The following is a 13,274-nucleotide window of genomic DNA, read 5'->3' as shown; positions in this document are numbered from 1 at the left end:
CCGGTAATTCAAACTTTGCTTTGTTCTAACAAACTTTTGGTCCCTCTCGAGTATGAACTAATGAGATTCGACTGTAGCACGTTTTAACTATTTGCACCATCGGCATACTGGATACGGACGAGGAAAGGAATCAGTATAAGCACTGGCACACATTGAGTATGTAGATGATTCTAAGACACATGAGGGTTGAGAGGCCAAATATTTATGACAGCACACAAATTTTCTTAAGTGATAGTGGCTCCGTGATAGTGGCGCAGTAAGAAGTGCAACGTATATTCAAGCATTTATAGTCTTAACTCTATCCTGACCATAGCAAAAGTAGCCATTTTCAAAGGATCCATGCAAACGCTTTTATTTTCCTAACTAATTTGCGTAGGAGCAATATGACATATGAAAATCAGTAAAATTAGTTGTTCTTTCAAACGAAACTGAGGTTGGTATAATGTGGAAAACAGATTTTAAAATTTTATTGTTTGAAAATACAATGTATGCGTGGAAGGCATACGAACGCAGATACTTTTACAACTATTCAAATTAAACGACAAATTTAAAAAATTTCAGGCCATTCAAAATGTGCCCCACCACCCACGGCTATTACCCTACTTCTGAATGTTAGTCTAGTGTTACCGGCGTTAACTATTTTTGGTTCGTCAAAGAGTCAGCCTCCGTAATACGTGCGCTTTTCAACGAAAGAATGCTTATATCGGTGAAACACATCCCAAACAAAATGATTTCTTTGTGTGTTACCCTCGTTTCGTCATAGCCTTGATTGCAGTTCTTTCATATTTAGCATTTTTGCCCTTGTTAGGAACATAAAATGTGCACGCCGGCTCAGGACAGCATTGGATATTATAGTGATGATTACTGACAGCCATCTGTTACTCCTATACCATCATTTAAAGTGTCCCCAGAGCACTGGAGGTACAAAAAATATGCCATAATACAGCTGAATTATGTAAATAATGCCATCTTCGTTACAAAGATTGACGCAAGCAGTTTCCTTGTTAGACAAGCGCAATCAACGTTCCCAAGACTATTTTTGACAGCCCACCAGGTTCCGATAAAGCTTAAACCTATGTTGAAATTGAAACTACAGTTCTTCGGCTATCCACGAGACTGGGGAACGTAATTCTCCACACTAAATTTAATTTCTTGATGGCGCTTGGAAACTGTCTATCACCGGGGATCAATGGCCTATGGGTGCAGTCAGAAAAGAGTTAAAGAAGAATGCAAGTATAGTCAACACAAGGAGTCACTGTGTGTTTCGTGAAAGCATCGTGCTCTGCCTGTATAACAAAACAGTTACTCTTGATTATATTGGGGAATAATTTTTTGCAGTATAAACTTTCGCTTGATCTGTTTACATATGAATTTAAAGAAACTATACACTGTGCTACGTCTCATCTGCAGTCATTCAGGTTTCTTAAGGTAATTAATTTAATTAATTTGTTTAGACACGAAGAGTTGGGGTCCCCAGGTGAAGAATGTGTCACAGACAGCTCGCGAGTGCCTGACAAAAGTGCCTGAGGTACACAATCCTAAAAGCCGAAAAGTACATGGAAATCACTCGAGTGCAGCGTTGTCGATGCCGGATTTACTCTATGCGCCGCTGACAGTAAAAAGTGTATCTGTTCAATCAAACAAAGACCTGTCTACACAAATCCATGAAGTGGTGCCTGGCATTTGACTTGAACTAAGCTTGCTGGAGGTCAATTTTCTTGCACCATTTACTTTTATTCCGCAATTTATATGGAAGGCAGACGCCACAGTTCAATTGACAGGTTTGTCCCATACCTCATATTCTCAATACGTTGTAGGAAAATGTCCGTATAACAGATAGTTTCCTAAAGTCAACTATAAGAAAAGCTGCCAATAAATACTTTAGCAGGGCTGATAGTTGAAAAAATTTCCTACATGGTTTACGAGACACCATCAAAGCATCTCTCGAATACTTAATTTACTTAATTTCTTTAAAGAGACCAACGGAGGCAATATTGCTTTTTTTTTTTTCATTCCATGTGCCATTATAATGGAGTTTTCCGGTCGGCAATTTCCACCAAAAAAAATTGGTGTCCTCAAAAACCGAACAGTGAGCACTAAACTTGTGAGTTCATCTGTTCTCTGCAATTCAGGACATTGTTAGTCAGGCTGTCGACCCGCTTTTTCACTGCCTCCAGGCATCAGCCTCTTCATTAGCTTATTTTTATGGAAACTAGTATCAACTAGTACGACCAGTACGGTTATAAAAATCACTAACCCTCCCCTGGCATGATTTCAGGCGTTTCGCCGCCGAACCTGGCCGAATGAGGAACATGATCAGATGAAGGCGTTCCTTAAAATGTACACAATTTAAACATGTAACTATGTCGTAGCTTTCAAAATGGCCCATTACCACAGAACCATTGGTTCTTTACCACAAGGGATACATTTACCTATATCACAAAACTAGGCGAAAACTACAGAACACACCAGCCCATACGCGAGCCTGCTGGAACTGAACCCAACCAGGTTGAAGCCACCTTATTGTGCTGCACGTGTCAGCGCGCCCTGTCCACCGGTCAGCTAACTGCTAAGATGACAGGTCTATAAATAGTTGCTGACGGAAGTTCGCTTCAACGTTTATGATGGGGGTGTCTGCAAAGTCGATGCGATGGTCACCGTCCTCACGGCGCCTAGCAACAGCGCTGCGCTAACGGCCGAATTTGCGCACATCACTGTTCTGTTGTAGAATTCTTTCTGGGAGGTTCATCATTTGCCGACGTAGGTGGAAGGGCACTCTGCGCAGGGAATTGAATGCACAACACCTTGCGCTCTTTCTTTAGAGGGACGATCTTTCGGTCATGGCATCATACGTCCAAGTGTTAATACCGGTTTGTGGGGCACCTAAATACCTTTTGCCAGCGTATGTGCCAGCGCTTCGCCAGTTTTCTTAATGTAGGAAACGCAAATGAGGGTGTTTGGGCGGAGCCACGTGCTGTCCTGTGGCTGACGGTGACGCCGAGCAACACAACAAAAGAAACTGCTGGTGTAGCCATTCTTTTTTAAATCATTGATGACTGTTTGCTCTTTGTTTTTTCGGCCTGTCTATGATAAGAAGGTGTTCCTCACTCTGGACAACAGGGTCGTAACCACCGAAGCCTTGCGACTTATTGGATGTTTTCAGTCAAACTGGAGTTAACGTCCTGTGTGAGTCAGCTTTCTGTATACTGTAAACTCCAGGCGTCCACCTTGCCTCTTCATAAGCACATCCCAAAACGGTAAGGTGTTGTCCTTCTCATGTTCCACTGTGAATTGGATGGCCGGCTCTATGGTGTTTAGATGCCCCAGAACGTTGCCTACTTCAGACTTTTTGATACAAAAAATATTGTTGATGTAGCAAAAAAGCCCTTTTGGGGTTGTGACGAATGACCACAGCACCCTTTGCTCGATGGCCTCCATTGTCAGAATTGCTGCGGTGATCAAGATCAATGCACCCGTGACAGTTCCGCTGGTTTGGCTTTAAAACTCTCCTTTGAAGCTGAGGTAAGTGCTGCTAACGCATAACTCAAGGAGGTGACACAGTTCATCGACGCTAAGGCTAGTCCTTTCATTCAAGTCTTTCTCTTTCTTGGGGGTGTTTGTAGCCATGGCGATTGCCAGGGGAACAGTAACGCTTGTGAACAATGAAATCACGTCAAAGGATACCAGTCTCTCCTCGGCAGTGACCTTGAGTTCCAAGACGAGCCCCACGAAATGGCCGGAGTTTTGCACATAGACTGAGATGACTAAGAGATCAAGGTTTGGAATCTCCTCAATAGCTTGGCTTACCCAAAACTAAAAAAAATTACCCTACGACACAGATCCAGACAAAATAGAACGAGATCCTGGCCGAAATCTTCAAAAAAACATCTCAAATCGAGAAACCTGCACCCACGACTGATTTGCAGAAATAACTCTTCATCTGGATTCTACGGGTTCCCTAAGATCCATAAGCCCAACATTCCTCTCCGGCCCATCGTAGATTTCACTATCTCGCCGCTTCAGACACTCTCCACAGGCATGTAGCCAGGGGAGCGGCCCATGGGGCCTGAGCTCTCCCCGAAATCTTCCGTTTTGCGGGGGCCTCCTCTCCTCCCTCATACAGCATTTTGTCATGGGCGGGCACCCCCCGAAACAAAATCCTGGCTACGTGCCTGACTCTCCAACTACCCCCACCACACTCTCTCCCCCCTCATTGGAAAAACTCCGACCTACCGTAAAATACCGAGGAAGCGCCCACCTCACTTTCACTGAAAACTCAATTAATCTAGACATGGGCACTTGTCCAGTCAAGTCGGTAAAAACCAATATGCCGGTCAATAAAGAGCTTTGAAGGTAAGAAGGGTGAATGGAATCAGAGAAAGCACATTTATTTTCACATGATGAATGATGGGGTTCCCCTCATCTTTTATCATGTCAAAATGAATAAACTAGTTAGTACCTATTCATTGTCACTGAACCCAGAAAACAAATCTGAGTCAGTGCAGAATAAGTGAATCCTCTCATCACAAGTAGTTTTTCCCTTTCGATCGCAAGAAAGCGGATATCCCCGTCATCACCGCTGGCGGTCTGATGGCTGCTGCAACGAGGTGAATATTTTCGGCTGATGCCGGCACTTTGGAGAAAGTGGACAATTAGCAAATACTTTGCAGAATTCCCAAGTTTTGGAAATGTTAATAGTGGGTGCTTGTATGAAATGGGCCTTCTGCAGTATTTTACGGTATGTGCAAAACTCTGGCCATTTCATGGGGCTCGTTTGGGAACTAAAGGTCACAGCCAAGAAGAGCCTGGTGTCTTTTGACGTGATTTTATTGAAGCGTTCCTGCTCCCCCGGCAATCGCCACGGCCAAAGATGCCGTCGAGAAAGAGAAAGACCTGAATAAGATGATATCTTTTGTATCCTAAAGAAGTTTGAAATAGACAGCGTCCTAGCACATCTAAACACCAAAGAGCCGGCCATCCGATTCACAGTGGAAAGTTAGAAAGACAACATTTTACTGTTTCCGGATGTGCTTATGAAGAGGTATGGTGAAGGACTGGGGTTTACAGTATACAGAAAGCCGACTCACACAGGATGTTACCTCCAGTTTGACACAAACCACCCAATGAGTCGCAATACTTGTGTGGTTACGGCCCTGCGGTCCAGAGCGAGGAGCATCTAATCATCACAGATGGATCGAAAAAACAAAAGGGAAACAGTCATCACCAATTTCAAGAAGAATGGTTATACCATCAGTTTCGTCAGTCGTGTTGCCCGGCGTCAAAATTGCAATCGCCGACACCTTCAGCCACAAAATGGCACGTGGCTTCACCCAAACACCCGCATGTACGTTCCCTACATAAAGGGAACTAGCAAAGCGCTGGCACGTACGCTGGCAAAAGAAGGTATTTGGGTGCCCCACAAACTGGTATCAAGACTTAAATGTATGATGCTGTGACTGAAATATTCCCTCTGAAGAAAGAGCGCAGGGTGCTGTGTATTCAATTCCATGTGCAGAGTGCCCTGCCACCTACATCGGCGAAACAAAAACGATGCACGAAAATTTGACCAGGAGTGCGGCACTGTTGCTGAGCACTGTGAGGACAATAACCATCGCATAAACCGAGGGTGGCCAAACTCCGGCTCGCGAGCCACACGCGGCTCTTCGCTTGTTGAAGTGCGGCTCGCGGCTCCCCCCCCCCCCCCCCCCCCTTACTCCCCAACCTTCCTCCCGGTCACACGAGCATTTCCCCAAACAGAGAAATGGATGATGTATTAAATCGAAAGACATGTTGTGGTTTTGTAGTCTTGTGCTACTGCTACCTCACGTACAGTTGCACTGCTTTTGACTAGGATGGATTGAAAGTAGTTCGAGCTTTGTTTATTGTTCTGTACAAAAATGTTGCCCCCCCCCCCCCCCCCCGCAGCTCTTGGAAGCTTCGTGGGTTTGTTTGCGGCTCTTAGGCCCGGTCAGCCTGGCCACCCCTGGCATAGACTTTGCAAACACCTGCATCGTAAATGTTGAGACGAACTTCTATCAGCCTAGGGTCATGGCATATCGAAACACAAGGAAATGTCAATAGGTCCACTGGCATACTACCATTATCCTATGTGAGCGAACTAACCTGGCAAAGAAGTCAGAAAAGAGAACACACCGTAGAAGAAAACAGAGCCGCTGTTCCTTATCTGTAAATAGTCGCCCCCGAATTAAAAACCGAGCTGGTTTTAGAACGTTGGGACCTCCATATAGAATTTGGTTGGTGATTTTATTCAATTTTATCAGCTCTGTATGATTACCCTATTTTCTGCTGGAATAAGTCACATTTGTTTTACAAAATTTCCGCCAGTGCAATCTATATGTTTTTGACTTCTATAAGTATGAACCTCATTGCGCAAATTCACCGCAAGGGTTGTATGGCTCATTCAATTCAATGCAAGGATATTGAAATTGGCTCCTGGTTATGCATACAGTATCGCTATACCAATGTGCACATGCGGGCTTATGGAAGCCGTTTCATTGCGCCGACATGACAAATTTTTAAGTGTGACTCATACAAAGGTGCAACTTATACACAAATTTTAAATGGCCGTTTGTAGGGGGGTGCAACTTATACAAAGGCACGATTTACAGACCAAGAAATATGGTATATCGCAATAAAAAAGGACGTAATCCTAACAAAGTATGAAGGCAGTTGAAGCTGCTAATAAGAACTCAAAAAGCTTCCAAAAGGTTCTTACAAAAAAAAAAAGAAAAACGTGCAATGGAATATGCAGGAAGCATGAAAAGGTATCATTGCCGTTTTTACAAAAAGAAGTTGGTACATGTACAACTCGCATTTATATATTTGAACGGTTGGCGTGGTGAAACTGCACGGCTCAGTCTGGATATGTATATTGGCACTGCGTTATATGCGCAAACGAAAGCCCGTTTCAGTATTCTTGCCAATTAAGTCAAACGAGAAAACTGGAAGTACATTGACCTATACTTTTCTACGAAGTGTAGGGCAGTGTACTTCCGGAATGCGTATTTAGATACAATCAAAAGTACACCGCCCCACACTTTTCTGCACCGGTGAAAGAAAATCGAACACAGCTAAGGACCATCTTGATTTTTATACACCGCAGCCGTCACAATGTTTGACGAGGGCGTGCTTTAACATAAAGGCAGACAATAAATGAGAGTTGGAACCGTCTCTTGACAGGGGCCCCAAAACTTGGTCGTTGGCTAGACTCTGTCGTCTGCGCCACCAAACTGTTCAAGTGTGTTGTTCTCGTCTTTCACGGGAACGAAGCCAGGCTTTAAATTTCCAAAGGTAAAACTAACCGCTAAAACACACTTTCAATTCAACTTTTAACTTGCTATATGCACAAGCACTGATTTTTCCGGCTCATTTTACTGCAGGCCCGAAGACCAATGCATATAGCAAACTTACGGGAGTTAAGTCGCCACACAGGAGTTTGAGGAATGTACTTTTCCCGACTCCGTTCGGTCCAACAACAGCAACTGCAGAAAACAAAAAGACAATATATAGCCACATTTTCAGCTTTTGTTTTACACATGGAACTTGAGGGTACCATGACCATATCTCCGCAGGAGTGGGTTTGCAGTTGAGAAAAGTTATCACAAGTTCATCAGTAAAATGCTATTGATTGCCTCCCTCTAGAGTAAAGTCCCAATTAACTTTAGAAAACTCGAAAGCTGATAGAGCATCTGACGCTTAGCTGGAGAGAATGAACTGCTCCCCTTTACACGTTATCTACCCCAACTCACCTCTGGACGACATGTCAATACCAAAATCAAGAGATTTGAACAGCAGGGGCTGTCCTGGGTATCCGAAGTCGACGTCTGCAACGAAAGCCGGTAGATTTCACTTAGAGTAGAATATATTGATCTAGCACACATCAAGCACTAGCAAGCTGATGAGTTAGTAGGGTGCCAAATGGATGGCTAGCACCGCCCGTTTTGTCCCGTACAAAAGACAGAGTTCTGCAACTGCTACGCAGCCTTTACTCCGAGTGCAAAAAGGCACGCGACAGGATAGACCTTTGAATTATAACAGAATGTTGCTATCACTATCTAATAATAAAAACATTTTCACAACAAGTACACGTAAAAGATTAGATTGTAAAAAATGAGGTGCAACCACCTTAGAAGCGCAAGTACAAAAAGAGCTAAACTAGAAAAAAAAAAAGAGCAACTGGGCAAGTAAAGCCTGGGCTTTACCGTTCCCACTAGATTGTACAAGACAAGTGTCTTTGTTAAAGAGCACCCTCATCACGGGACTTATGCTGACAATAGCTAGAGGTCGCATGATGCAAAGTAAGACAAAGGAACTCTGCTGAGCTTAAAATGCCAATTGTACAAAACTTTGTCTGCACCTGAAAGTATTGTTGCCATTATGGAGTTCTACCGAGGACGCTTTACTGGACTGTCTCAATGACACCACCACAACACAAAGACTCACTGTAAAGACCAAGGATGGGGGGGTTCAGCGGTGGTGGGTTCGGGAACTTGAACTTGACAATATAGTCCCGAGGCTTCTGGATCAGATCTGGTGGACCGCTGTCCTCCTCTGTCCCTTGGAGCTTCTGCTTGTTCTTCTGCTGTTTCCTCGTCAGAGCCTGGACTGTCGTCTTTGTCTGGAGAACCATAAAACGATTCCACAATAAACCTAACACCCAGCTAATAAGTAGTGCCTGCAGCGTACTATAGCTGGCTCCAGCTAGAAGTGAAAAGCAGTCAGACAACGCTCCGTCAGGATTGTTGGTCCACGAGTTACTGTACATAGCTTGCCTGCCCTACGAAATAGTTTTCTACCATTTGGTATGGGAAACAGAAACAGTGGCTTTGGATCTTTACACCAGTGTAAGAGTATATCTTCTGTTAAGTAACTTATTTTTAAAGGGACCATGAAACGATATTGTAAACAAACTTTTCCAACTACCACATAAGGGTAGGGAGCTGGAAACGTCATTATTATTGCTGTGAATTTAAAAAAAATAAGGATGGATGTTATTTTGTTTTGCTTTTTGGTCCTTTTCGAAGTTTTCTGCATTCTCACTACGGTGCCTGCGCTGGGCTGAAGCCTGTCATTTGAACCTAACTTGCAAAGTGAATATGAGCACTGCATCACTCAGACTGCGCTCGGTAACAATCAGTCCTCCGTCAAATATTAGGGTTTGCATTTGCGGCATTTTAGTGCCACACTGGCAAACAAAAACTATAATATTGTCCGTGCACAGTGCATGCTATAAGCATTTGCAACCCAGGTGTGCGACTGTGATGAACATTGACAGCATGAGCCGGCAAAAAACCACCAAACAGTTTTTAGAGAGGGCAATGATGCGCTACTGGGGTCCTAGCTGTCACAACACATGTGGTTACTTGTTTCGTTGGTGAAACGAGAAGGGGAGCCTAATTAGGTTTTCATTATTACTTTATATAAAGATAATTTACCCGAACGAAAACAAATTCCTGTTTTGGGTTTTATGAGTGCAGAATTTACTGGGTTACTAATCAGTGAAAGCTGCAAACTCATATCATGGTCCATTAAACAAATGAATCTGATGTGGGAAAACATCGGAGAACAGTGACTCACGGCAACTTTGCTTGACACTCCAGACATTTTCATCTGCTTTATTTTCTTCTCCTGCTTCTCAAACTCCTTGACCAATTCTCTTCGACGCTGGACATACATCTTCTTGAACTGGCCTAAACATGAGAAAAAAATGGCAATTGCATGAGTTGTGTCTCCTCGCAAATAAAGGTACAGTAGAGCCTCATTGATATGTTTTTCAGGGGATCGGGGAAATAAAATGTATGATTCGGGAAAACGAAAGGGACAAGAACGCCATTCGGGGGGGGGGGGGGGTGGGGTGTTAGATATGAGACAGATAACTGTTGCAAAGCAATTTATTTCACAGAAACATAACATTTGTAGGTGTAAACTTAAAGGGTAACTGCAAAGAAAAAAAAGTGCATTTTAAAACAGCCTAATTAGGACAAACATGTCACAAAACAATTTTTCCACCAAAAACAAAATTGTTTACAGCAATATTTATTGCGCGAGATTGATTTTAGTTTGCGGCTATTTCGTCCGTTTGAAATCGCGCGCCACAAAGTTGGTATTACACGTCACAAAATGGCTGCTATATGTCACGGAGTGACGTATAACAGCCACTTCGCGCGAGTCGAAAGAGCGCGAGTTTCAGATATGGAGAAGTTGTGGCTCCGACTAAATTACGTCCGGTGGCGTAAATATTGCTAGAAAAAATTTGTTGTTTCGCGGAAGATTTGTTTTGTGACATGCTTGTCCCATATAGGCTGTTTAACAAAACACTTTTTTCTTTGCAGTTACCCTTTAAACAAACATACTGTAAGAGTTTGTAGGCGTGATCTCAAATACATTCAAAAGAACTGTGTAAACATTCATCAATATGAACTTGCGGGCAAGCGACGGAGTCTTGGTCTTACAGATGGGCACTTGCCAATGTCTTCGTTGGTTTGTCCATGCACAATTGTGCGCAACATTTCAGTATACCAAAGCCACGAAAGAGGTCTTGCCAGATGACAGGCTGTAGAACACATGCAGGAGATTGCGGTGTGCACGACAAATTTTGACAGAAGCTTCTCTACATGAACCCGGAGCACTACCAGAACCTGCAGCAGCAGTGCGTGTGGAACCAAGAACCGTGCAACAACACGGACCAGCAAATGAACAAGAACAGAAAAAAGCACAAGTATGCACCAATTTAGTGTTGCTCGTTAAAAAAAAGAAAAATGTTGCCCGACTAAACGTGTTTGATATAAAAAAATTTGCAAGTAAAAAGGCGCTTGGCTTTTTCGGTCCACGGATTTTTGACATGCGCTGATACAAAAAGCGTCTTATTCGGCAATGACACATTTTTTTTCTTTTTTTTTTTCTGACAAGCAAAATAAAGATGGCACTTTGTTTCCTTTTGTCTGTTCCGTCCATTCGTCGATTTGTTTGGTCGTGCGATTCTCCGTTCCACGCGAGAAGAAATCTGCAGGAACTGTCCCCGGCTGACACACTGCAGGTTCCGGTACTTCTCCAAGTCCGTGTCAAGAGGCTTTTGTCAAAACTCGTCTAGCACGCTGCACTCTGTCCTGCACATCCAACCATTCCTCATTTGGCAAGAGCAAGACCCAACAAGGTTGTCCCTTTTGCACGTGTGGCGCTTTGAAGTGTTGCGCACGAGTGTGTGGGAACAACGACATGGGCAAACACCCCTTCGCAAGCCCATGACTTTGTCACTCCTACTCCGACGTTCCTCGAGCCGGACCACACTTCTGTTAAGGTTAGTAAAGGTAGTGGCACTTTGTGCTAAGCATCTCGCGGTGTTCTGTCATGCACAGCATGTAACAACAGCACACAACAACTATTTTTCGTATTAATGCGATAGTGCCACAACCTTAGTGACAAACGTAACACTTCGACAGTGGTGCCACTATGCAGTCGTTAAGTGGTTCGGTCGAACCTCGGTATTTTGTCTCTCCCTCCGTCTGAATGCGCATGAGAGGAAAACGATCCGCTAACGTGCCGTCACGAGACCAACCCGTCCGCGAATCGGATTGTCGTGTGAATTGGCCAGTGTCGTCGGCTCTTTGGACATAAGGACGCACTGAGCAGGAAATTAACGTGTTTTCCTATGGGAGCTCCGGGGGACCGGTGCTTCCGAACGTAAAAGCCGGGAAAATGCAAAAACCGGGAATGTATCAACGAGGTTTCACTGTACTAAATTAAACCAGATAAATAAAATAAAAACAGGGTATAAATGTTGCTATGTCTAAGACACGAACCGGCTTTCAATTGAAAACTTGTAACGTCAGTCAGTGTCCCTCGATTTTTGTTCTGAATTGTCTAGGGAGAGGATGAGGGACACCCCAACTTACTGAAGTTGCCCCGGTAGTAGAACAGTTTCTGATTGTCCAGATGAATAACATCAGTGCAGATGTTGTCCAAGAAACTCTGGTCGTGGGACACAACCAGCAAGGTCTTCTTCCAGACTTGAAGATAGCTGGGATAATCCCACACAACATTAAGACATCTTCAAACGGCACTAGAACAAGGTGCAAGGTTGACAATAGATAGCTGGGATAATCCCACACAACATTAAGACATCTTCAAACGGCACTAAAACAAGGTGCAAGGTTGACAACAGATAGCTGGGATAATCACGTACAACATTAAGACATCTTCAAGCAGAACTAGAACAAGGTGCAAGGTTGACAACACATTGATGCACATTTCTGATTACATCAGACAATATCTGCATCTCGAGATCAAGCTCGTCTGCATGAAAATTGTCAGTGGAGAATCGTCTGTTAAGGTCAGCTCCCACTTTCTTTTCCATAGACATGTGCATATTTTTTTAACTTTTAGCCCACACAAGGCACATACTCATAATAAAAGTATTAAGATTAATAAAATGTAATTTGTTCAACCACTCAAAAAACAAAAATACACGGGTTTAAAAAATGTCTGACCACACACAGTCTATATGATCAGAAACTACTCGTGACTCCCGTTTTGTTCGACATCGTTGTCCATTGTACTGGTCTCCTAGTTTTCGCTTTTCTCAATAAATATGCGACTTCCCAGCAAAAAGAATGTTTCGGTAGTGTCTTGACAGCGCAGTCCTATGTTTTGCATAAAAACTTAACAATTCTTTGGAAATATCGGTGTCCCTTCAGAAACTGACACACACTTTGCATTTTATACTTCTGCCTGTTTCCTCCTTTACTATCCCAGCCCTAGAGCTCTGCACAGGCCTACCTTTTGAGGCCCGACCTGGCTCAGGAATGTAAGTGTTACTTGACCTCGGCGCAGCCCAATGGGATGCCTACCTGATCCGACCTGGCCCGAGCCCAACCTGACTGGAGGTACCACAGCATTGGAAAATAAAGCAGGTCTCGGGCCCGGGCTTAGGTCCAGCCCATGCAGGGATCCACTCATAACTCTCCCACTTTCCATCCATTTTTAACTCCTTTGCCACCCTCATTGTTTGGGAGAGGATGACGTCAAGACGACAGTGCTGTATTATTAGCAAGGCTCACTCACTTGTCAAGCCAAATGACGGCATTCAGATCCAAGTGGTTGGTCGGTTCATCGAGTAAGAGTAAAGTCGGTTCCACGAAGAGTGCCCTTAAAAAAAAAAAACAGAAGAGGCATTTAGCTTTTATATGCTTTTAGGAACAGATAAAATACAATATGCAAATTATATTGCATTTTCCCTCAATGAAGCAAACTTACAC

The 13,274-nt window shown here is 43.6% G+C and overlaps 1 protein-coding gene across 1 annotated transcript in view; it reads right to left on the bottom strand.

Annotated features, from left to right (window-relative positions):
- LOC8050674 (ATP-binding cassette sub-family F member 1) overlaps positions 1-13,274 on the bottom strand; it is a 29,618-nt gene that overhangs the window by 8,607 nt on the left and 7,737 nt on the right. Inside the window, exons 8-13 of the mRNA XM_029994095.3 lie at positions 13,081-13,164; positions 11,913-12,037; positions 9,598-9,710; positions 8,464-8,638; positions 7,770-7,844; positions 7,432-7,502 (exon numbers count right to left, since the gene is read on the bottom strand). Coding sequence (XP_029849955.2) covers positions 7,432-7,502; positions 7,770-7,844; positions 8,464-8,638; positions 9,598-9,710; positions 11,913-12,037; positions 13,081-13,164 — 643 coding nt within the window. The remainder of the gene's footprint in view (positions 1-7,431; positions 7,503-7,769; positions 7,845-8,463; positions 8,639-9,597; positions 9,711-11,912; positions 12,038-13,080; positions 13,165-13,274) is intronic.

The sequence above is a fragment of the Ixodes scapularis genome, unplaced genomic scaffold (assembly GCF_016920785.2).
Source record: "Ixodes scapularis isolate PalLabHiFi unplaced genomic scaffold, ASM1692078v2 PGA_scaffold3__209_contigs__length_174095766, whole genome shotgun sequence".
Taxonomy (NCBI): Eukaryota; Metazoa; Arthropoda; class Arachnida; order Ixodida; family Ixodidae; genus Ixodes; species Ixodes scapularis.
This window is presented reverse-complemented; position numbering and strand designations above follow the sequence as displayed.